Raw genomic sequence first — 26,930 nt, forward strand, 5'->3', positions numbered from 1 at the left:
GTTTGCTTTCCAATACTGCGATTTTTGTTCGATTATAAGCTCAAGCTGGATGACATCACAGCTCACCTCCATCCAAGGTGTAGTAAATTGGGTGCAAGGAGTTGCTGAGAGAAAACAGCAAAAACAAGGAACTAGCCAGTAGCCGCCTTATCGTGAGTGCTAAAGGCTTCCAATAAAAGGAACCATATCTTAACATCCCCGATGCTTGGATTCATGCATTCGAATCACTTTTTTTTTCTATTCTACCATAATTGCTTTACTGATTCATGACTGATTCTATTACACTGTTTTTGCGCCATCACAGCAGTGATATGCCTTTTAATGAAAAATGCATTTTTATTCTCTAATTACTGTATTAAAAATTAATCTACAATAATGACATACCCTGTTTTAGAAAATGTATTGATATCAACAAAGCTTGATACTTGGATAACATAAAATTGAATTTGACATCACTAAGTAAGCCAGCTCAAAATATTGAGATAAAAGTAGATTAAAACCCAAAAATTACCATAGTGACCTGCAGAAGGTCCCTTACTATACGTTTAAACTGTAATACAATTGTTTTGTATTCAATATTATGATTTTAACAGTGATTAATAGTTGTCTATACAATACTCTCAACACACAACAAACGCTTTGTAGCCTTTAAACATTGTTCAATCATTTTGCTTTGTATGTAGGCTAAATTTTAATTTTTAATAACATTACCACTACACGATTATATGTATAACATCACTACTACACGATTATATGTGTAACACCACCACTACACGATTATATGTCATCACAAAACGTTTCTTAAATTTATCAATAATACAAATGGACGCACAGTGTGATAAAAAATTCAAAGAAACTGTTGAGAGCCCAATATTCTTAATAGATAGCTTATTACATAGCTTTTGCACACAAGTTTACAAGTGTGACTTCGTTAATACAGATCATTCTTATTCAAACAAAATCACTCAGTTTCATTCTATTTTTAAAATCACTTTATTAAAATTCAAATAAAAGTAATAATTTTTTTTTAATCAGCATTAAAGCCTACTGACAAACTTATAATTGTGTCGCGAAAACTTTACAACAAATTTGATTTTGATAAATTTAATGACTATTTTGTCTTTGTTAAGTAGGAAGAGCATTACAAACTAAACATTCACAGACAGATAAAACCAAGCAACCACACGGCATTTAACATAATACATTAAAGTGAACATAAAACTATAAACTACGAACGTTTTCGGCCATAGTCAAGTTAGCTCTTCTTAAGTAACGAAAATAACTGATTTTTACAATAACATCTACATTGAAAATAACTGATCTAAACAATATATTGAAAAACAAAATGCACAAGAATGAAACTGCAAAGCAGAGGAGAAAGGCACATCACATGGCGGTTAATTACGATGCAATTACGATACGATGTTGTATGATGCACTTTTTTGCCTCGCGTAATTAACCACCATGTGATGTGCCTTTCTCCTCTGCTTTGCAGTTTCATTCTTTAGGCGACAAATTATTTAAACCTAATGGGTTACGGAAAAAGCCTTTGAGCTACAGCATATTCCCAACCCCCTTCTTTGTTCTTTCGCAACCAAACATCTTCGTCGTTTAGCTTCCGAGTTTGAATAGAAGTAACTGATTTCAGCTCATTCCACTTAAAATCCTTGTTGGGTGGGGAAGAGCTTGAACATTTTGCTTCACAAAAAAGAGCATTTCAATTACTTTTTATAAACTGTGTTGAGGTAGTGCGTTGGAAGAGGATTAATCACTTCTTTAATGTACGTCAAAGTACCATTCGACTACATTTGAAATTCAAGTAGGCTACTTTCTCTGCAATACTACTTTGATAAATATTGTTAAAAATTATACTACTATTTTCACTATAAAAGAATTTTACAAAATCACACAATTGGGCATACTTCTAACAAACTTATTACTTTTTTCTGTACTGTCAATCAAACTTGATAAGTATCTGAAGAATTCCTGTTCAGTTTTCGAAGCGTATTTAACCACGATTTCGGCCATTTCTTTACTGTCAAATTGAACAACTTTCGTAGAGCCAACGTTGTAAACGACAATTTCTAAAAACATAAAATAGTTAATATTGATTGAAAATATTGATTGTTAATATTGAAATCGTTTTGGTTTCTTCCTCGTGGCAAGTAATGGATAGGCTACAATGTGTCATGTTGTTCACGGTCATGAGCAGTTCTGACAGCATTTTAATAATTCAATTTTGTCACGTCCGTACTGTTTGATGCCAGATCATTTTTGGCATGTCTCTGTTTCTTCTCTGTGTAGTTTTCCTTCTAAAATAAATAATTTGTCTTAATGCATTTGCTGTATTGTGTTTATAATTTTTTTTTTCTACTATCTGCAACAGAATTTTTTTTAATTGAATTTGTAGAAAACACTTAGAAAAAACCTTAAAATGAAAAAATCTTTATTGTAGAAAACTACTGCTTTGAAAGCAAAATAGTTGGAATGGTTGGTAAATCTGAGTAAAAAGACGCAGCCGATACAATACAACTAAGCTCATGTTAACAAACGTTTTTAGACAAAACTGTAAGCATCGCAGCTAATAAGGCCCGACCGGTAATAAGGCCCACCCCCGAGATCTCCGTTGTTACAAATACTTTAAACAAAAGTGAAATCTCTGGTTGCTGCCATGGTGAATTGAGACTGACTGGTAAAGTTTCACAGCCTAAAGTTGAGAACTTTTTGAGTTACGGAAAGTTGAAGTTTGGGGGGACTGAAAATGAGTGGTTTTCTTAATTTTCACATATTTTAGACTGCTCTGGAGTTAGCAAACTGCTTTGACTTCGTTTTTTTTGCATTTTATGTGAAAGATATGTGCATGCTGATGCAGAAAAACCAATAAATTTAAACTTTTTTTCTAATTAAAGCAAGACTGATAATGATGATCACGACTAGGCTAATGTTGGTAATAAGGCTCATGGGCACATGAGGTAGGAAAATTGTACCGTTGTGCACCCCTAGTTAAGAAAGTGACGATTAAAAACTTGAGTAACCCAAAAAATTCTTGTTACACCATTAATCCAATTTGTTATTGCAATGGAAATATCATAATTTCAGTATCAAAATACTTTAGTATCCCTACCATATCTAAAAACACCATGTCGCTTTAAAAAAATGGAGCATGGGAAAGGAGGGAATAGTTGTCTCTGTGTATTTACTTATTAGTTTTGTGCCCGTGTTGCCGATTAGAAGTTGTTTTGTGGTGTTGTTATTGTGAAAATCACTTTTGAAAATATAGTGTAGTCATCTGAGCTCAAAAAAAGGGCCAACCCGGAAAAAATTCGTAACTTAACAGATTTGGTATCAAAAGAAGCGAAATTTTATGCAGATCATCATGTCCAAAATCCTCTTCAATCGGCTTTGAGCAAATGGAATGGGGGGCATTTGAAATTTGCGTCTAGCGCCCACTAACGGAACTGAACTATAATCATCTTTTCTAATACTTCCATACTGATTTCTGATTTGTTTTTTCAAATATCGCAATCTGTAGCTTTGTGAGAACATTTTGGTAAAAAATCCTGGATGTGACGTCATGATGACGTCACAAGAATAATTGGAATATCGTAATTACTCTTCAATACTAGTGGATGAATGGAATGCAAGAATACTCCCAGTAAACCCATTTTTTTATTTCGTTTTTTACTTTGTTGAATACAATAAGTTTAATGGGGAGTGATGGGCTACTTAAAACACATGTTGCGCCATCTAGTGCAGAAAATGTAAATGTTGACAATCGAGAATTTCCAGTGAATGCAATCGTTGGTTTGTGCAATGTGCATATTGTTTTGTGTTCACTTACTTGAGTAAACCTTTCAGAGCATTTAGAAAATCAATGCAAAATTTTAATACTTGCAGTAGCAATGGCGTCACAATGCACTGGTTAAAAGGAATGTTTTATGGACGATCACGAATATCACTGTTATAGGGTAAATAGTAAAATTCAATATCAATCTTTGCAAATACTTATGAACAATAATCTACATGTCAAACCAAACATATCATATCAGTAGAAGGCGTTTGAAATTAATTAAAATTGTTTCAAAAGTTTTGTTTTCATGATTTTTTTTCCTGACTTGTAAATTGCTTTTTTTTGTTGCAACCAACACTTCAAAAAAGCTAGATTTTGAATAATTTTGACCAAATTTGAATCTGATATTTATTTTTCAAAATCAAATATGTTTCTATCCGCTTCCTCGTCACTTCCAACGCTGTCTTCGTCTGATGAAACTTCGCCTTTGTCATAATTTTCACAATCCACTCCATTGCAATTACTACACGCAGAAACACATGGTAGCCCGTGCCGCCTGCAGCTGCAAACGTTGGTACTGCAAGGACTTTTCTTGGTGATGTTACAGTTACATCGTACAAAGCGAAGAATGTTATCAGGAGCCGCACTCAAATCTGTCAGAATAGGATCGTAACTCCCATTGGATAATTTCCAGCCCTCATCGAGCGGATTTAGTTCAACGCTCATCAGTGTTTTCCATTCAATCACCTGCAGATGGATTCGAAGAAAATAATACTTTGCAGCATTTTTGGTTGGAGCGAGAGACTGTGGCTTGATTGTCGTTTTAGATGTTGCTGCTGCCTTCATAAACTGATACCTTTTCTATCACTTTTGGTGCAAATTCAAACCGGGCCTTATTCACTGTGCGTGCATCTAATAAGGCCCGCTTGAGATTTTTTTGATTTTTTTAATATTTCACAACTCCTTTTACTTAGAAGCTTGTTTCACAGATATGTTGTTGAGATAGACCCAAAGTATCCGTATTCCAAGTTTCGTTCAAAATTATGCAGTATTTAGAAAAATATTGAGGTTTGAAAATTAGGGGCCTTATTAGCTGCAGGTGCCCCTTGTAAAGACAAAACTGTAAAGACAAAACAATACTTCAAATCAATTGACAAATAAAACTTATCGGATGCCGCTAAATTTTAGAATGTAATGTGGTGACGTCACCAAACTACTTCCATCTCACATTTTGCTTTATCAATAGAAGACGTTACAGCAGTCGCAAATTAAAAAAGAAAAAAAGATATTTAAAATAGCGATGGCAACCTTTGTCTGTATGTGCTTTTGGATATTTGGAAAACTTTAATTGGATGATGCAAATAAAACAAATAATAATAATAATATGCCAGCTGCAGGCGGAGTTCGGTGCATTGGCTTATTTTGATACCAAATCAAAGTTTATTACGTAAATAACTACTACTTATTTTCTCTAAAATAATAATTGAAACACCAACGCCACATTCGGGTAAAGGCTCGAATACCGGTATAAAACTACATGAGATGCATGTCTAAACGATTTGCGTTTGGCATGTTGGAAACTCAATCTCCTGAAGTGCGTGAAGACTGGATCGGCTGGAAAGGCAAACGAGTCCACTTATCGGGTCATTGGCTCTTAAGGACGTGACAGCAAAGCGGTGTGACTCGCTATAGAGCAGTGTTTCTCAACCTTTTGTGGTTCATGACCCCTTTTAGGTGTTTAATACAGCCTGCGACCCCCTTCCTGCTATGTTTTCGATAGATATACAAATTAGCACAAAAATACATTTCAATAACATTTAATTTCAAAGAACTGGTGAATGTCACAACTTTTAATGCCACGGTTGACTCTGCAACTGCTTGGCCAACTTCGAAATTAGTTGTTGAGTGCTTGATAACATTTTAAACTTTCCTTTGATTTCTTGCCTTCATTTTGATATGGACAATAGCTGAAAAACCGCTTTCGCAGAGGTATATTGTGGCAAATGGAAGTAATATTCGAAAAGCCAGTTCAGATAGTTGTAAGCAGGGCTGGATTTCAGCCGGAACGGTTCGGAGCGCCGCTCCGAAAGCTCGATCAAAAAGTTTACTTGTCCGGAAGTCGTTCTGGAAGCTCAAATATTTTATACTCTGATTATGCTTTTCCCTATTCAGTAAACGTATATCTATAATTCTTCTTAAGTCGACCACGTAAAATCGCGTATCCACTTTGATAATATATTTTCGTACCAGTCTTGACGGAAGCGAACCTGTGAATGTATTTGTAGATCTTGTTGAGCTCGCTAGTCTTACGGCGAATGGTATTTTGATTCCCTGAAGAGCTGCCTAAAATCATACGGCATGTCTACAACATTTTTATCTTCTTGTTTGATTGGTGTTGTATGTGATGGCACGGCTGTGATGTGAGGTCACAAAAATGGTGTGGCAAAATTGCTTCGTGATGAATTTCCAGACATTGTGGTGTGGTATTGTGCAAACCATTTAGATTGGAACTATCGGTTCGTGGTGTTGTAAGACCGATCTTACTGATCAGTCAGTAATGTAAATCGATTTCGATCTTTTATGGACAAGCGCTATAGCCTTTACCACGCTTCTCCTAACAACAGCAGGGAATTGGGTGAATGTGCAGCGGCTGTTGAAGTGCAGTTGTTGAAAATCGGAAGGGTACTGGACACACGTTGGGTAGCCTTGAGTGTCCGCACAGTTAAAGCCGTATGAAATGATTTCTCAGCCCTTGTCGAACATTTCAAAAAGGGAGCTAGTAGCGACACAAGAGATTCCCGGGAAAGTGCGAAATATCAAGGACTCTTGTCAAAGATAACATCCAAGGATTTCTTGTTGGACTTAGCCTTGATATACGGATCCTCGAAATAATTATCCGAAGTAGCCTAAGCCTCGAACTGCAAACAGAGCATGTACTATTTGGGATATAGATAACAAAACTAATAATCTTTCAAAAAATATTTAAAACACGTAGGAACGAACCCGTACGACATTATCGCATTGCCAACGATGCTGAAGAAAACTTAGAGTTCAAAGGTGTGGAATTGCATGTAAACAATTGCAGAAAAGCCCGCTAATCATTCTCCGCATCTTCTATCATCACTTAAGAAATTCCATCCAAGATCGCTTGTTGAATTCAACAGACTCGTCATTTATTAACAGCTGCAAAATAGTTGATTCAACTACTTGGCCAGAGGACACAGTAATGACACACGGAGAAAATGAAACCATTGAAGTGGCAAAGGGATTGCGGCGCTTGGATGAACGCAAAGCTGTGAGAGGACTTCGTGAATATATAACAACGCAATGAAGATTCCAGAGTCTTCACGATTTGATAAATCACTTAAATCACAAAATCACTAAAATCCCTTCCAATTTCATCGAGCGAGTGTGAGCGCGGATTTTCTCGAATGAACCTCATACTGACATCTGACCGTGCTTCACTACATACTATGTAACTGTTTCAAGTGTACTCTTTATACGAATATCGGTCCTCCACTCAGTGGTACCGAAGTTAGTTGAGGATTGGGGGGGGATAAATTAAAATTTTATCAAATTTTAAACGATTTTGAACATTGGGGGGAGATGCATATTTTTATACACAATTTTAATGGTATTGTATTAAGTTTATTAAACAATCACCGGACCTCGGTAAATTAGCTGCTAACAGCATAATATGCAGATAAGAAATCATGGAGATAAAAGTGCTACAAGTGCTCTTGTGAATGACTGCTGTAAGATTAAGAAACAAGCAGAGAAAATTGGTACCTCCAGCGGCATTCGAACCTATGACCTTCCAATGAATACTTAGTTTTTCCAAAAAAACAGAAGTTATACTTTTCTTCTTGCCCTCTCCTTCACTAGAATCACGACACTTAGTGCACTATAGGACAAATCACTAGTCAGGAAACTGAAAACAATCGAAGCTACAGAAGAACATCTGCAAATTTATGACAAAAATAATAACTTTCAAACACATTACAAGAACTTGTTGCAACCGAACTTATTGCGTTTTACGGTAGTGTGCATTGAAACTCATTAACAATGTCATTTATGCTGATGTCATTAAGACTATTTTGGTGAATGTTGCAAACAGTGCTAGCATTAAACCTTTCCTGTCCCAAAGTAACCTATTTCTCAGCCAGGTTGTCAATCTATGAAGATTTAAAAACGACCTCTCACAAGCAGCAGAGCTTGCCGGGCAAACTAAGAGGATCTTAATCAGCTGGAGTATTTGAGAATAGAAAGGATTTTCCAACTCGGACAATGCCTGGTAAGCTCTATTAGCATCGTACAGAGATTTTGCTCCTGTTGCCTTTCTGAATGAATCAATTTGATAGCTTATCGATTGTCTATTCTGCTCTGGATGATTTTTGACCATTTCAAGAATTAAGCCGGTCTTGAAAATTCGTGCAAATTTTTTATACTTTGCCGAATCGGAATTCAGGCTACTTTTAAACCTTTCGATCAGTTCAGAAATTACTCTGTCCATGAACTGATTGTGAAGTATTTTATAATGCAGTTGAGTGTCTGCAGTAGCTGCTATCGAGCCTTCACCCAATCTTTAAGGGACTTTTCTTTGCCGTGGTGCTTGCAAAGGCTTGAGAAAGTTGGCAGTAAATTTTTTCGGATGTGAAACTGCATTTTTGTAATTGTTTTCAAACTCCAAATCATGCTACTTCTCTATAAGGCATATGCAGCTAATAAGGCCCGGCCAGTAATAAGGCCCACCTCCTGGATCTCCGTTGTTACAAATCTTTTAAACAAAATTGGAAGCTCTGATTGCTGCTATGGTGAATTGAGACTAACTGGTAAAGTTTCACAGCCTAAAGTTGAGAACTTTTTGAGTTACGGAAAGTTGAAGTTTGGGGGGACTGAAAATGAGTGGTTTTATTAATTTTCACATATTTTAGACTGCTCTGCAGTTAACAAACCGCTTTGACTTCCGTTTTTTTTGCATTTTATGTGAAAGATATGTGCATGCTGATGCAGTAAACCCAATAAATTTAAACTTTTTTTCTAATTAAAGCAAGACTGATAATGATGATCACGACTAGGTTAATTTTGGTAATGAGGCCCATGGGCCCCTGGGGTAACGTTGTGCACTAGGGTGGAGTGAAAAAAACTTTTTATTAAATTTTTATTAGCTCGGGGTTGGAAAACTTGCCAATTACTACTAAAACTAATTGTGCAAAATTAGAATGTAATCTGACGAGAGTTTGATCTGCCACCAGCCACTTGAAAATTTACTTTTGGGCCACTCCGTGTCAATTCACACAGTCAAGAAATTCAACCTCTTCAATTTTTCTTAAATTTTACACAGCTTTTCACTATCTTATATGATGAACACCTGCAAAATTTGAGTGAAATTTATTGAGAAACACGAGAGTTATAATGCATTTAGTTTGGGGGGTCTGCCGAGGGGGCACAATTTTTTTATTTTTGGCCATGTTTGAGGTCCTATTACTGCTTAAGTAAATTAGGCAAGAACCTAATTTTTTTACAGGTGATAATAATTCTGCCAAATATTGAAAAAACAACACCGTTCACATTCCCACTTTAAAAGGTCAAAGGTCATAGACATCCAAATGTGGCCGTTTCCAGCTCTCGGTTAAAATTTTCCAAAATTTTAAAACCTTGCTAAGACTCTATTTTTGATTGGTTTTGGCTGAAATTTAGTAGAAATGTTGTTTACAGGATTCTCTATGAACTTTCAGAGTAAATTTTTACTGGGGTCATGGGTAATCGGGATATTAAAAAGATCTCTTTTTTGCTTTTTGTAATTTTGACCAATGTTTCACATTAAATACCTCCCAACCCCTTTAATATTTTGTACTGAAATTTTCTCAGTTCATAGAGAATCCTGTAACCAACATTTCTACTAAATGTCAGCCAAAAATAATCAAAAATAAGGTCTTGGCACGGTTTTAACATTTTAGAAAATTTTAGCCGAGAGCTGGAAAGGGCCACATTTGGATGTCTTTGACGTCTGACCTTTTAGAGTGACAATGTAAACGGTGTTGTGTTTTCAATATTTGTCAGCAGTACTATCACCTGTAAAAAAATTAGGTTTATACCTAATGTACTTAAGCAGTAATAAGACCTCAAACAAGGCCAAAAATTAAAAAAAATTGTGCCCCCTCGGCAGACCACCCCAAACTAAATGCTTTATAACTCTCGTGTTTCTCAATAAATTTCAGTCAAATTTTGCAGGTGTTCATCATATAAGATAGTGAAAAGGTGTGTAAAATTTAAGAAAAATTGAAGAGGTTGAATTTCTTGACTGTGTGAATTCACACCGAATGGCCCAATGGTAAATTTTCAAGTGGCTGGTGGCAGATCAAGCTCTCGTCAGATTACGTTCTAATTTTGCTCAACTAGTTTTAGTAGTAATTGGCAAGTTTTCCAACCCCAAGCTAATAAAAAAATTATAAAAAGTTTTTTTCACTCCACCCTATTGTGCACCCCTGGTTAAGAAAGTGGGGGTTAAAGACTTGAGTGACCTAAACAATTCTTGTTACACCATTAATCCAATTTGTTATTGCAATGGAAATATCATAATTTCAGAATCAAAATACTTTATCATCCGTACCATATCTAAAAACACCATGTCGCCTTTTAAAAAATGGAGCATGTGGCGTGGGAGGGAATAGTTGTCTCTGTGTATTTAATTATTAGTTATGTGCCTGTGTTGTCGATTAGAATTTGTTTTGTGGTGTGGTTATAGTAAAAATACACCTTTTCCATCACTTTTGGTGCTAATTCAAACCGGGCCTTATTCACAACACGTGCATCTAATAAGGCCCGCTTGAGATTTTTTTGATTTTTTTAATATTTTACAACCCCTTTTACTTAGAAACTTGTTTCATAGATATGTTGTTTAGATAGACCCAAAGTATCCTCATTCCAAGTTTCGTTCAAAATTATGCAGTATTTAGAAAAATATTGAGGTTTGAAAATGAGCGGGCCTTATTAGCTGCAGGTGCCTTAGTGATTTTCAGGGTCTGAAACAGCTCTTCACAAGAGTCAATGTCAAGCTTTTTACCTTGCAACGTGATTCTAAATTGCTCCACAAGTACCAAAGGCTTCAAAACAATAGACACAAGGCCTGCACAGGAGATTAATACAATGAGTCCTTTCATAAGCATTACTGCAGTGCCGTGGCCAGTGGCCTGGTCCAACTCGTCCTTAATAGGCTACCTTCAATGAATGTCCTTCATTGTCTAGCGTCAAATCCAAGACAATTTACAGTAGAACTGTGATCAAACATCAATAAAAGAAACATAGCAATTCGAAATGCGTGCAAACAACTAAATCGAAGTACAATTTCATAGCAAATAATTTATTCTAAATTATTGGGAGAGATGCTGCCAAAATATTGGGGGGGATATATCCCCCAATCCCCCCCTACTTCGGCACCACTGCCTCCACTGAAAAAGTTTTAACCAGCGAAGTATATTGGATCCTGGTTGCGCTAGGGACGTAACCCGGCAATGGAGACCCAAAGCCGCCAGAGGTTTTATGGTTTTGAATACGATAAATGTCTTAAAAAATTGTAGGCTATAACTTGTATTTTTTTGTGTTATTGTTTCACTAAAATACGAATATTTGCATTAAACAGCGCCATATCATCTATTTAGACCATGATACTTACTTTGGCAACGTTTTACGTACCAAGTGTGTTGTTTCAAAGTCTTATAAGGGCATATTTCTGAATCTCTTCTACGGCACCTAGCGCATTTGAAAAGTAAAAAACTAACGTTCCGGAAGCTAATTTTCTGGAAATCCACCACTGGTTGTGGGTATGATTTACGCATAGCACACCAGAACTGAGAGAGTGGCATTTCATGAAAAACGTCACATGCAGAAGAATCAGTTTGAAGATCATAAAATTGGTCTTGTAATTCACCTGGAATATCAGCAACATCCAAAGCAGTAAACGGATTTTGTACAAATGTGGCATCTCTTTGTTTGAGCTCAGAGAAATTTAGTTCTACTTGAACAAACGATGATAAATTGACCTACAGCCGAGCTACGCGTTCTCTTTCGTAACAGTGCAACCAATTAGTCACTTGCTAAGACAACTAAAGTGATTGCTGCAAAGAGTTTTCATTTATCCGGAAATTTTTGCTATTTCGAAATCTTTTTTGAATATATTTGCCTCCTCCATGAAATGACTTTCGCGACCCCCAGTTTGAGAAACGTTGCGCTGGGGCGTATTTTTGACAAATTGAGTAATGACCAGTGACCTAGAAGAAAAACAGAGCCTTATCGAGTAATTTTTCCCGTTGTCTACAATAAACGTCAGTAATAATAAAGTGAGATATGATGATTCGTCTGTGACCCCTACAGAGCAATCATCTAATGGCTATAGGAAAGGACCATTTCCATTTACCAGTGGGCTATGGACAGCTAGTACAACGCCACACGCTCAAAGCACGGTGGACAACATGAACCTACAGAAATTGCCTGCAAACTAGAGGAAAGATGCTCAAACTAGCAACAGAGAATGTGCAAACATTGCATGCTATAATAAGGCGATATAACAATAACAGAAGATGAAAGCAATGGACGGACACTGACATCATGAGAATTAGTGAAACACGCTGGAACGATGGTAAAATAATAGACAATGGTTTTGTGATATTTTAATCAGGTGGATGTCAACACATGTATGAAGTGGGAATTCTAATGAAGACATTATTTCATGTCAGTTCTGACAGTGAAAAAAAAAATTTTTTTCTGAAACTTTCCAATTTGTTTTGAATGTAGCACCTGCAATGATTGGATATTGACTTACACTTAACAAAATTATCATGATGAAACAGCAAGAAACCCCGTAATACATGATTCAGGTATATGCACCAACACAAGATCATACAGATAAAGAGATTGAAAATTTCAATGGCAATATAAACAATATTTTATCATATCAAATAGAATGAAACTACTTTCATAATAGGAGACTGGGGGGCGAAAGTTGGTCACTGGACATTATACAGTAGTTTGAGAAAAATGAAGTTTCGAAGAACATGACTGTTGGAATTTTGCAAACGCAATCATCTGGTAAACATAGCATACACGGTGTATCAAATCACCTAGACGACTATACACATGGCATAGCCCTGGAGATCAATATTGCAACAAAGATGACTTCATTGTGATAAAGCAAAGGTACAAGAACTTAATCAAACAAGCTATGATGTTTTATTTCATGAAAGCTGATTTGAAATGAAATGAAACCAATAAAACAACCAGACTACCATCCGCAACTGCTAAAACTTTTTTTTGCTATTTGGAAACAAAACTATCGTAATTTCGCGAAAAAATAGCGATACTGTGGATTTTGAATGTAGCATTGAGGAATGGCTGCCTTTTCAACCGTACTATTTATGCAACAATAAATCTTGGTGCGTAACAATAAACCATGTTAAAATGTGAGTTCTGTCTTCATAACTATTGTCGGTTGTGACAACAGCAATTTGTTTCAATACCCTGAAAGATTTTAAATTAGATGGCTTGATTACAAGCAAATTGCAATCAAAACGCGCAACAAGTATCACAATAAAATAGACACAATGAATGTGAAAAACCAAGTGACTTAGTTTAATATAGAGCAGTGGCTCCCAAACTGCGGTACGCGTACTACTAGTAGTACGAGGAAGTCTTCCCGATGGTACGCGAGAAGCTCTCTTAAATTCAGCATGGCAGCAGTGGCCGAGTGGTTAGCGCGTTGGGCTCGCAGTCGAGAGCCTGCATGTTCGACTCCAGCCACCCGCACTTGCTGTTTTTTCTCTGGGCAAGAAACTTTACGATAATTGCCTCTACCCAGTGATCGATTTCGAGTAATGGGTAGTACCAAATTTAAGTCATAAATAGAGTAGACAACCGGAAACAGACATTGCAGTCGGCTGCAGCGTGGGTCAGGTGTACGTCTGAAGGCCTACACCGATGCATTGCGCTCAAGTCCGCTTTCCCACGATGCAGGATAAAGATAATAAAAAACAAAGAAATAAAATAATAGAATTCGCGCAAACTTTCAATAGTTAATTTTATTCTGAGTGGATTTCAGCGTTTATGATGCAACACTTTGGTCAGCGAAAGCCTACTCAAAAAATTTTCTTTGGGACGCTTTTGGAAAAGTTTGTTTGACTTGTGTCGCACCAAAATATAGTAACAGTGCAGCCTATTTATTGGCCTTCTACTTATGCGACAGCCAAAAAACTTAAATATATTTAGTCTAATATTAATAATCTTTTTTGTCTTGGAGTCCTGTGATAAACGTTAAACTTTTTTTCCTTTTATTGTATATTGTTTGAATGTAGGTGGTACACGAACAATGTATGAAACTGCTGAATGGTGCGCGAATAGAAAAAGTTTGAAAATCACTGATGTGGAGAAAACAATTCTAAAACGCAAAGTCTAAAGCATTTTTTCTCTAAACTAAAATTAGTTTTGAAAAATAATCGTTGCAAAACAGTTCGGACGAAATCAGTTCTCTGCAGTATACACTAAAGATCACCACAGGGTTCTCCATAGTGGTGTAGTGATATAAAGTATAGCTTAAGTATTTACGTTACCAAACAAATTTGCGCGAAAAAATAGTAGTGAGCTCTAATGCCAAAACGTCTTTCATTTCCAGTGTTTCTTTATCCTAAGCTAAAATTTTGAAATCGATGATTTCAATGTTGAAGTGAAAAATAAATTTAACTAATGCCATCTAAGTGGAAACATAAGGAAAGCTGACTGAAAACTTGTTTAGTTTTTTTTTTAACTTGTTTGAATTAGTTTTCCATATTTCCATAAAATTTTAATTCACTGCTTTTAAAATGTTTTAGTCTAGTAATTCCAAACATTTTTATTATTACATTTGAGAAAACGATTGAAATTTTTATTCTAAACACAAAATACGTTAGATTAAAATCAGATTAAGTAAACTATGAAAAAGACCAATTGGCTTACTTCAGATAAACAACTATGGGATTCATAATTCAGTCTCTATCTGAAGTAAGCCAGTAGGTCTTTTTAGGCAGTTCATAATTAAGCTTAAACCTAAAAATTGAAGTTCGTTTCAGAAAAAGAGATCTGTGTATAACAATGCAACACAAACAATTCACTTCTACGGAGAGAGTACTCAGCGATGCTCTGAATGGGTTGACAACATACTATACGGACAACCATCTGCGTGCCAACCCCAATAAAACCCTGGTTTGCGCATTCCACCTTAGACCCCGGGATGCATCACGCCAACTAAACAATTCCTGGAATGGAATCAAACTGACACATTGTACCAATCCCACATACCTCGGTGTCAAACCAGATAAGTCCCTCACACAAAGTCCCATATCGAAAAAGTTAGAGCTAAGGTGTTTCTTAAATTAAAATAATATTTTACAGAAACTTGGAAACTCTGATTAGTGTGCCCTTCCGGATACAATACAGTCAACTGCTTTAATCTTAATGTTATTCGGTTGTATAGGCTAATATGCCTGCCCAGTTTGGAAACGCTCGGCACATGCCATGAAAATCGACTCCACATTGAACCATAGCTGTCGTTTAATTACAGGCTGTCTCAAAGCAATCAACATCACGTAACTACACAGTCTATCGAGCTAGAATTACTCCTCCCAACATCAGAAGAAGTGTGACTAGCAGAAAAGAAAGATAATATGGAAAGATAAGTCAGGACTTAGATTTGAGACATCCACTAGACCAGTGGTTCTCAACGGGGGCGGTACCGCCCCCCAGGGGGCGTTTTGATTTTCAAGGGGGGCGGTATGATTACCTCGGCTTAAGGGGGGGCGTTTTGATTATTAGGAGGCATTCTTTAACCCATCTACCGCCCAGCGTAACGATTTCGTCAAAGAGCTCGTATCTTTGTGGTAGCATTTCCTACCTCATGGTGGAAAAGGGATTCAGCTGTGTTGTTCTGCTACATACCAAACAGCGAAACCCACTTGTCATAAGAGGTGATCTTCGAATGTTTCTGACTGGCTTTACACTGGATGTGAAGGAACTGAAACTTTCTCACCAAGCCCAAGGTTCACACTGACTACCTGTAGGCCTATACTATTTTCATGCTCGCAAATATATATTTGCTTTTCATCAAATATAGTTAAGCTACTAGTCTCTAAAACCCTTACAGCCTAATTCACCCTAGCAGGGGAATCATCAGAAGGCCTTTATATTCTAATAGAAATAGAATTCTATTTGAATATGGACCTTGTGATGATCCACCTTTTAGGGTAAAACAGGCTGTAAGGGTTTTAGAGCATGGTTAATTGGTTATAGCCTATATTTGATGTAATTCGCTCTGCTTGGCTTTTGCTTGGCAATGAGCACTTTTTTTTAGTAATAATAGTAGATTGTTTTATATTCGCTTTTCGTAATTAATCGTTTTTGTTGGGGGGCGGTAAAATTTTGTCAGTTCATGAAGGGGGCGTTGGGCCAAAAAAGGTTGAGAAACACTGCACTAGACGGTCAAACCCCAGCACACAAGCGATAGTCAAGAAAGAAGTTCCTTGCTTCAGTTGTTCCAATGGGGATATTCCTTAAGAATAAGAAGTTGCAAATGTGGCAGGAGCAAACGGTGTAACATCTCCTCGTATGTCCTATTCTAAAAGCACGATGCTCTGCACATGATTAAGTCAAGTTCAATGATAGAGCAAGAGCATGCGTGATGCTCTGGGCCTTGGGACACACGACGAAGAAAAAAAATTCTAAGCAAGCCTAGCTTTTTTGGCAATCTTGCTGTCACTAAAATTCGCGTGAGGCTATTGAAGTTCCTATGCCATTAATATTTTCCACTAGCCTAAATCTTGAGCAATACAGTACATTGCGGTTAACCTCAGTAAGCTATACTCTTTGAAGACTAAAATTTACAATTGAAGCCTTTGATGAAAATGAAAAATCACTGTAATATTATTAAGTAACAGATAGTTATTGTATAGTATTCATATTATTCAGTTATATCCTATTGATAGTTTTACATTCTTAATTTGTAATTAACTCTTTTCTCTACTTATGGTGATGAAAGGACTTAGTTAGCGCAGTACAACTCTTGTTTGGTAATAAAGGCATTTGGATCATTGATTTATTTTGTGACCAATTGATTTTTCTTATACGCAATTGGAGTCTTTTCAAAAACAATAGTTTTGTTCGAATAACCATGGTGTTGATTCTTGTGTTGCACTGTGAGATAATAGACAATGTTATTTTTTTTAAAAGCAAGATACCGATGGTTTCCAAGAACAAGTTTTTTGTTTTGAAAACAATGGAGTACAGTATAGCCTACCTTCCTGAGAACATGATTTCTTTTTTCTCAACAAAACTTTGCTGATTGTTGCCACTTTATTACATAGGCAAAGAGATCAAAGCACATAGCCGCAAACAAGATTTCTTGAATGAAACAGAACCAGTCAGCATACAGAAGCTAGACATTGTTGAATAACTTAATAGTAAACAGTTGCGCAAAACTTTATCCACAAAACTTAGGTAAAGCTAAAATTCTGAAATACGTTCCACTCCAAGATTTGAGCGCATTGTCACCTTGCAGAGCACACTCCAGCCAGGTGGACTGACAGTATCACAAAATGATTACGTCATTTAAAAACCAATTGAACTCTCCTCTGGGACACTTTTTTCACATATTAAAATATCCACCTATTCTTTTTTTTATTTTGCTTTAATTTTGTTATATTTGTTAACTTCTTATTTGAAGATTTCAAAATAGGAATCAAGGCATGATTGCGCATAGCCCACCGCTCCGGCAGTTTTAGCACTTTGGCAAGATGGGTGGAAGCATCCAAATGTGGTTCCTTGCGTACCACAAATGGAAAAATCGCCATCGTCAAAATGTTGACCTTTGTTTTGTATTAATCTGCCATAAGATGCAAGTGTAATGTTTTGTTTATATTCGTAATATTCGTATTTGTTTATGTTCATTATGTTGAACTGAACATATTATTTGTCGCTGTAATAGTTAGAAGTATAATAAATAAACTGAAGAAAATGAAACTAGAAACTCTTTTCACTGCATTTTAAAAATTCAACTTGTGCCATTAAAAAATACCGATCCTTTCGGGTTAGATTCATTTAAAACTCCCCCCACCACCTCTGCACTTTTCTAAATTTGGTTTGGTAAAACTGCTGTAACTTCAAAATTAAACAAGGTAACCACATAGTGTTTGGTATTAAATGTATTGTAACTACTAGATATATAGTAGTCTATATATGCAAAGAAAATAAAATTCTATTTTTTTAAGACATTTGATAGACCACAGATGTAACAAAACTATAGAAAGCAGGAGCAAATAACGAAATTAAAACTTTAGGCCTACCATGCCAAAATAATAATCGAAAATAACTGCAAACAGCATAAAAAAAAAACAATTTCGTGGTCTTTGTCATAACTTGGGCATGTTAGATTTGATTTTCATCGCTATCTGAAAAATATTCTTCAATTTTTTTTTTGTGTATATTTTGATGATGGATAGTTAGTAGCCAACTTAACTTCTCACTCAAAACAGTCACAAGCAAAAGTAATGATTTTATTTTATTGTGTTGCATGAATGCTTTATTGATTTTGTTTCTATATTTATTTTTTATTTTTACGATATCTTTACATTCCTTGGTGGTGCAGGTTCTTTCCTAGCAGCATGCAATAGCTTTCTTTTTTTTCTTGCATCTTCTACCTTCTGCTGACATTGTCTGCCTTATCTCATCTTTCACCTGTTGTTTTCGGGCGTTTCTGTTTCCTCTTGCCAATCACCAGATCCCAAGGTCTTTCTTTCCTCACTTTTTTGCACTTTTATAGTCTTTCTCATTTCTACCATATCCATCAATCTAGCATTCTTCTTCTCCTTCCTTGCTTTTGCTCCACAGTCCGCACCTTGCATTTCCTTGATTTTGGGAAAAGCTGGTTACTAAAATTTAACCATCTATTTTTTATATTTTACAGTATGTAGTATTGCAGTAGAGAAATCTCACAACAGAGAAACTTGGCGCCTCATTGCCTCCAACCCTCGACGAGAGGAAGCACCTTAATGATGATGATGAGTATTGCAAAATTGCCACTCAGGGTTACTGTATGCAAAAGTTGACCTAGTTTTCACCTCCAGAACCACGTGTTTGTTGTTGTGATGTTGCCTTACTTGAGGAAGGCTGATGAGCATCTTTGGATTCATTTTTATTCCCTGAAAAAAAAATTCCATTAAAGCCCCAATTCACAGTACTTTCTCGGTGTTATTTTTGTTTTGTAACTTCATAATCAAGGAAGCAATAATTAAGGAAACATTAACAACACTAAACAAAAACGGAGTCAAATCCAATGGTCAAGCAATAAGGAACATCCAATACGCAGATGACACTATCATTCTCGCTGACACAGAAGAAAAACTGCAAGAAAGAATGGACAAAATCAATGAAATCAGTATAAAATACGAAATAAAACTAAATTTGAAGAAAACGAAGACAAGGTAATTTTCTAGCAAAAAGCAATGAAAATAAAAAATAAAAATTAAGCTGGAAGGAAAACAATTGGATCAGGTCACCAAGTACACATAGCCTACCTATAGGGTCTCTCATTACACAAGATGGAAGATGCACCAATGATGTAAAGGGAAGAATCGGTCAGGCAAAAGCTTCATTTTGGAAATGCTAGGAATTTTTAAGGAGATATATAAATTTACGATTAAAAACTGAGACTTCTGTTTTTTTATATCAAACCAGTCATGTTATATGGAAGTGAAAGTTCGACCTATAGCAAATCACAAAAAAATTAATGCTTTTCAACTCTGGTGCGACAGAAGAATACTAAAAGTATCATATAAAAAGCACAAAAAGCAATTGGACAGTGTCGTACCGGTGTCCTATTGAACGTCGAATTAGGGCGTTCGCCACTCGGCTATGCAGTGCGGCTGGTACCTTTATTTATTGCATGGCATCTGTAATTGCATTGTAGACCAAAGATGATTTCAAAAAATGGACACAATCACAAATTAAAATGACTGGTTATGACAGTACTGTGTCGGCTGCATAGTCGTGTCGGCTGCATAGTCGTGTCGGCTGCATAGCTGAGTGTTGAGAGTCTTGGAACGGCAATCGAAAGGGCGCCGGTTCGACACCGCTCAAGAGCATGCGACTGTGTCTTTGGCAGGACATTTAAAGACATGCCTAAAGGTGGACATGAAGATTGGCTTCCTTGCCTTTCCGTCCACTTAATCTAAATCTTCAACCACCAGGTGTAAGCTTGCATACAAAAAACAGTACTGTAGTATTGCAAAATTGCCACTCAGGGTTACTGTGTGCAAAAGTTGACCTAGTTCTCACCTCCAGAACCACGTGTTTGTTGTTGTGATGATTCCTTACTTGAGGAAGGCTGAACATCTTTGAATTCATATTTTTTCCCAGAAAAAAAAACAAAATTTCATTAAAGCCCTAATTCACAGTACTTTTTCGGCGTTATATTTGTTTTGTAGCTTCATAATTGCAACGCAGTCGTATGAGGTTGCAAAATTGATAAATTTCAAGTGCAAAACTTAGTTTACTTTAACTTCAACGATTTCCCACATTATTTTATTTATCAAAATGCAATTTTTTTAATATTATCAAAACCTTATGCACTCATAACAATCAAAAGTTACGTAAATTTCTTTTAATTCAGTGAACTTTTTCAGGTAATTTGTAGTTTGAGTTCTTTTTTTCTTTTTTCGAGTTTACCAAGAAGGACTGCGTTTTATCAAGTCGAAGTATTGATTGCAAATTTACGTGTGTTTGCAATGTTATCTTTATTAGCTTATATCTCTGCAAGATTTTTAACTTCATGAAATATTGTGAAGCAAATGTAATCTAATATAAATTTAGTAAAAATTATTCATAAAACAATAATTGGACATCAGCGCGCAGCCAAAAACACACTTGTGGCCAAGTCAAACGTTTTGAAATTGATGAATGTCACTAGCAACAACCTCCGATGTCTTTAGGTTATTAAGACATGCGTTGTGGTAGGCTACGATACAGTGTTCAACTGACGCTGTTTTGAGCCCCTGTATTGCCTTGTTTTTCTTGCTATTTTCAAGTTCTGTATCACAAATGAACTCTTCAAATAATTATTTCGATAATTTAGCGCATGCACGCTTTTACGTTCGCCTTTGTTTTGTCGCTACTTCCTTTTTCTAGTTCTTTGCTATGTTGTTGGCAATAGGTACTATTTTTCTCTTTGATAGTCAGAAATTAAAACAAAATGAACTGAGTGAAACTAGAAATTATTTCTTTTTCACTATGGAAATTCAGCTCGTGCCGTTGAAACATATTGATCAATGATCATTACTAAGTCAGATGCAATCAAAAAATATATAAGGGTCACAAGTTGTATGACTTCCTCTACCACCATCTTCGCATCCCCTTCGTTTTGTTTAGTAAAATTGCTGTAACTTAAAAATTTAACAAGATATCCGTACAATGTTTTGTATTAGATTTATTGTAACTACTAGATTTAGTTTAGATATGCAAAGAAAATAATGTTTTGACATTTTTTACGTAGCTTAGGCCTATGGGCTACAGATGTAGGAAAACTACAGAAAGCAGAGACAAATAACAAAATTAAAACTTTATCATACCGTACCAACATAATAAACGAACATAACTGCAACCCGCATTAACAACTAATTGCGTGGTCTTTTTCGTGACTTTGGCATGTTACCTTTGATTGCAATAGAATTAGATCATAGAACATGACTAAGGAACTGTGTTCCAAAAGCTCATACCAAACCGCTACTATCACACCGAACCGGCAGCATCAAGCTAAAGCAAGTCGTTTGTATCTACATTTGTGAAGTTACATTGGATTTTTTACTAACTGAGGAGTATTCTTCGTTTTTTTTTGTGTATTTTGATGATTGATAGTCTGTAGGCTAGCCAACTTGATTCCTCACTCAAACCAATTGTAAACAACAGTGATAATTTCAGTTGCTCTGTTGTTTATTTTAACTGATTGTCGTTATTTAGATTTGGCGTATAGACTTTAAGAAACACTTTGATTTGTGGTTGCATTCTGGCCTATTTATATGCTTATGAATTATATGATGTATTTAGACAGCAAGCTAACAATGAAAGAAAAATAAACCTTCTCTCTCTGTACTCTTATGTGCGGTTCAGTTAGGCCATAGAAGCCATAGCCCTGAGAAGGGCCGTAGGCATCTCTCGCTAGAGCAGCTTACTGTTCATATTTATGAAAGAAATTAAAGGCCATAGTCAAAAGGCGCAACTCCACAACCAACGGCATGTGTTTAAGTGTCCTGGTAAAGACACAGCCCCATGCTCTTGAACGGTGTCGAACCAGGGCTCTATTGAACGACGAGCCAGGGCGCTCGCCACCACTCGGCTATGCAGTTCGGCTGGTACCAGCTATTTATTGCATGGCATCTATAATTGCATTCTAGACCAAAGATAATTTTAAAGAATGGACACAAATTAAAATGACTGGGTATGACAGTACTGTAGTAGGCTATTGCAAAATTGCCACTCAGGGTTACTGAATGCAAAAGTTGGCCTAGTTCTCACCTCTAGAACCAAAAGCGTAGTTTCCAATCTTAGCTACCACTTCAACAGCTGCAACTGCTAGTGCGGCCCAAAAAAGTACATCTGATTTTTTAGACTTTTCCTCGGAACCCATACTTGCTAAGTCGTAATCTGAACAAAAAAAGATGTATTATCTCAAAGTTTGCAAAAAAACACGAAGTACAGTAGCCTACTCCAAGTATAATTGTGTACACACAAAAAATAAGATACAAATGTGCCTTTGCATTATGTTCACTTGTTCTTTGTACACTTGGTCATTGTACATTTGTTCTTTCCGTTTTTACACATGCTTGTGAAACATGAAAATCAACATTAAAATTTCAAAATACCATTAATACATTCCACACACAATCATTAAGAAGAATTTTCAAAGTTTCACGGACTGAACAATTGAACATGTTCACAATGATTTGTTAGCCTATATGGTGCTCTGAGAGAAACTACCCTGCGACTAGCTTGTCGGCTGCGTAGCCGAGTGGTGACAACGTCTGCGCGAGGTTTGAAAGAACGTGGATTCGACACCGCTCCAGAGCACGCGGCGGTGTCTCGGCGAAAGACACTTAATGGCAAGACAAAATAAGGGGAATAGCTGACTCAAAGACTATATGTCACTTCGCTGCTTCCTGTCGTCCGATGTATCGCATCTGTGCTCGCAGCGTTAGGCCTATGTATGTTATCGCAATGGGCGCAAATATAAGCATTATTATTACTATTATTTACTGCTGCGACAAATCAGCAAATGTCTTCAACTTCTCTAGTTGGGACATAGACTACAACATCTAATAAACTCAGTCGATAATAAAACTCTACTGATATCAAAATTGTTCTAAGGCAAACGAAATCAAAATAACCAGCACAAAATCTCATGCAAAGAGTACTAACTTGTTGTTGCCTCATTGTAACGTGTTTTTCGCAAACCACAGAAAGCTCGAACTATGAATAACTCGAAGTAATTCAGTCGGTCCCTGCAACTTCCAGTTACCGAGTTACAGAACTTTGAGTGTAGCCTATGTATAAGTGTCTACTAGCATGGCCCCATTTGCTTCAGTCTTAACTTTGTGATATATTGTCCTGAATGTTTTTCTATACTAAATAGTTTTCACTTCTGTAAGCTTGGCTTCGCCCTTCGGACCTACAATCATTATAAAGTTTGTCTGAAATGACTATATTTTATCATCGTGCAAAGTTAAAATAATAAGTTAGAACAACGAAATAAATTGTGTTTTATCGATCATTTTAATGGAATTTTTGGTGTGTCTGAACAATGCTCTGCGGCTAATCGGGCAGACCTTAAATGGTCATGTAAATAGAAGTTGTTCATCCCCGTTAATCGTTCATCTCAGGCGTTGGCACCCGTCCCATTGGCCTGACACTACTACAGAAACAAGTGTGGGTGCGCCTCGTACGGGTTTCGGGCTTGTTCGCTCAACCATGCATCAATGGGAATGGCCTCTTCTTCTTTTTGTGAACGTGGTGTTGAGAAACAGACCAGACCACATCATCAACGATTGTACTATCTTTAAGCCACCTATCGCAGTGGAAGGTCTGCGCGCCCTGAATGATAAAACCAAACACCGGCTGCTCTCTGTGGTAGCCTTCCAGTGTAGCCCATGAACATAGTGAGTTTGAGGTGGTGAAAGGATAGACCCTCGGCCTTAAAGGTTGGCACAGCAACGACCAGGTATGCTACAATAATCAAAACTGAGTTTTCTCAATCAGTTTTACTTTGTATAAATGATTAGTAAAGATTGACCACTTACGACAACAAAGACTTCTCATTGTTCAATTGCGATAAAACACGCTTTTAACGTTTTAAATGCTCTAGCCTGCAAAACAAGAATAGCCTACTATTTTTTGTCATATTGTAAGTACAATATTTGAATACCATCTTAAAATGCATTTTTTAAGAAACAAAACAAACAAATTGACTAAAATGGTATTATGGGTTGGCCTAATACATTCAGGACAAAAACACAATTTCGCAGGATAATTTTTCCACAGCTAGAGCTTTCTCAACTACCCTCATAACACACGTTACCTCTATGCCCCATGCCCAGTGATGCAGTGCATGCGCCACTCTTTGACCGCCAAGTGGTGCGCTTAGGCTGTCATTGTTAAATGATCCGGTGCAACCCCAAATGAAATAAGTTTGAATTTTTGCAGGAAACTAACTTGTTTACTTTATATAACCGAAAGCTGCGGTCTGCTATATTTGACCCTAAAAGCAGAAAATGGAAGTATTGATTCTTATAGATATTGCGTTTTTTATTTTTTATTTATTAATCTCAACTTCCTGATGGTTATTGTCAGTTTGTTTGTAAATTACAAATAAGTTATTGGTTGTGTGAAATGCGAAAGATATTTGTAATATTGAGATATAGGCTGCGTATATTATTAGAACAATAATATTGAAATACTTACAAGAATAGATTTTCAGTCTTTAATTGCTTCAATATCCAAAGGCTTAGTAAAGTTTTCAGAAATCACTGCAAAAATAAAAGTGTAAACTTTGGCTTCAGCAATTAAAACTTAACGAAGGTTTTATAAAAGCTAGCTCTCATTCTTTTACTCAAACTTACTGTAATTTACAATAAAGTTTGTCCTGGTCAGTTTTAACATTGAGGTGCTTTATTCTATAGGTCGCTCGTCACTCCATATAACTAATTTTTATTCTTTGATATCACTAAATAGCTTACACAGAAACGACTTTGTAAGTTCCATCCGAATATCATGCCAGGTCAGTATTAAATTGAAGACGGCTAAAATCAAACTATTTGTGTTACAATTATCGAAACACACATTTCAGACCAACGACCTGTTTAACAGCAATCATAAAACTTTGTTTTCCATATATCCAATAGACATTGAAGAAGAATACTTCTTGTATATTGGACAGCAAAAATAACAAATTAAATTTTGATCAAATTAAAATCAACTAATACTTCCCAGATAAAAATGATGATAAAGATAAAAGCCATGATGATAATGAAAGTCAAAGTGGCTTATGGTGTGTTGTATATAAGTACATATTTGTCTTTCGTCTCACTTATTTTTCTCGTTCTGATACCTTGTGTTTTCTTTCACCAGCTTTTCACCAGCTTTTCACCAGCTTTTCACCAACTTCACTCAGCTATATTACTGTATACCCCTTCTGCTGCTTGTTTTCCATATCTCTACATGGAACCTTTTTCTTGATTAACACTCCATCACTGCTCTCTGTTTACTTTATATTGAATTATCGTTTGTAATGAAAAAGACTTGCAATATTAATACATCTAGTATTGTAGTTGTTAAAACTGCTTTGTTTTATAATTCTATGTCAGAGTTCATTCATTTCATTTCGCACTGTCTATTGTGGACTAAAACTTTATTTTGACAAGTAAAGTAAATCGTTTCGAACAGCTTTAGCATCCATTTTTTAAACGTTGAAACAACCTAATTTTTCAATTCATTTTTTTTGTGTTGTACATCTTCATAGTTACAAAAAGACGATATTTTTTTTCGCTCATCAAAGTAGCGAATAGCCTGTGTTCCTTTTCTACCTTGACCTGTTTCACAAAGCCTATAGGCTACTGATTTGTAATTGCTTTTCAAAAATGCCCAACTCTTGTTTCATAGCAGCGTCTTTTAGGTTATTTATAACACTTGTCAAATCACCAAGTAAGTATAATTGCTTTGGCATGAAGTCTTCGATTTCATGTGATTTCATTTCATCTTCATGTTTTTCAGTGAGAACAAAGCACATTGTCAGAAAAAAACACGTTCCGAAGATAAGAAATAATCAAAGTGAGAATGACCAATGATTGCGCCAGATTGTGTTAGGTGCAAAGAAGACACCAACAGGTCATACACAACAAACATCATAAAGAAGACCCCGCGACTTGTTTGCTTGTTGCCTAGTGGGTGTGAAAGGAAGTGTTTCAGTGTTGTGTGTCATGATCCTGAGCATCCCCTGGCGGGTGACAAGGCACAATCGAAATATGTGAGCTTTTAACAGGTCAACAAAAGCTTTTCGTTGGTGATCACTTTAATTTTGCGTTTTGCTTTTTTTGTTCGTGTAATTATTACGTAAGTAAATGGCAAAACAACATAATAATTCTCGCAGTCGAGGTTTGAAAAAGTCGACATAACTTTGCTAGAATGTGGAAGGATCTGATTTGGTTTATAGTTTCAGCTTTGAACATAGGGTTAGCTACAGCACCTCTGGTGAGATTTTTAATTGTTATTGCATGCCGCTGTTTACAACCGTTTGTGTAAAACTGATTTGTTGAGAAGAATTCAAGTGATGAAGAGCTGGCCATATTTCCCCAGCCTTTGTCCTTTGCGAAAACCTTTACTCCTACATAATCAAATCACATTGATCTTGCGGTTGGATGCACTATATTGATGGGAACTGCATTGGGTTATTGTCAATGTTTAGCTACTGTTACAGATTATTTTTTTGTGGCATTGCAAACTGTGATCACCTAATATTAACACTAAAATTACCACATGTCCGCTCCGATAGCTTAGTTGAAGCTTTCTAATTTGTGAATGAAGA

At 36.2% G+C, this 26,930-nt stretch overlaps 1 protein-coding gene across 4 annotated transcripts; it reads right to left on the minus strand.

The window, feature by feature from the left end:
* Positions 1-381: 381 nt before the first annotated feature.
* LOC145768556 (uncharacterized) lies at positions 382-25,584 on the minus strand. Of its 4 annotated transcripts, none has more exons than XM_082580078.1 (7): positions 25,458-25,584; positions 24,812-24,876; positions 22,373-22,501; positions 20,141-20,197; positions 18,925-19,005; positions 1,941-2,084; positions 382-1,698 (listed from the first exon to the last, which is right to left on the minus strand). In XM_082580078.1, the coding sequence occupies exons 3-7, from the start codon at positions 22,482-22,484 to the stop codon at positions 1,535-1,537; spliced, it is 558 nt and encodes a 185-aa protein (XP_082436204.1). In that variant the 5' UTR covers positions 22,485-22,501; positions 24,812-24,876; positions 25,458-25,584; the 3' UTR covers positions 382-1,534. The 4 variants fall into 4 exon arrangements, with proteins under 4 accessions (XP_082436204.1, XP_082436205.1, XP_082436206.1 ...); XM_082580079.1 differs by lacking the exon at positions 25,458-25,584 and adding an exon at positions 25,206-25,239; XM_082580080.1 differs by lacking the exon at positions 25,458-25,584 and adding an exon at positions 25,087-25,184.
* Positions 25,585-26,930: the final 1,346 nt, after the last annotated feature.

This window comes from Aplidium turbinatum, chromosome 4 (genome assembly GCF_918807975.1).
Source record: "Aplidium turbinatum chromosome 4, kaAplTurb1.1, whole genome shotgun sequence".
In the NCBI taxonomy this organism is placed as follows: domain Eukaryota; kingdom Metazoa; phylum Chordata; class Ascidiacea; order Aplousobranchia; family Polyclinidae; genus Aplidium; species Aplidium turbinatum.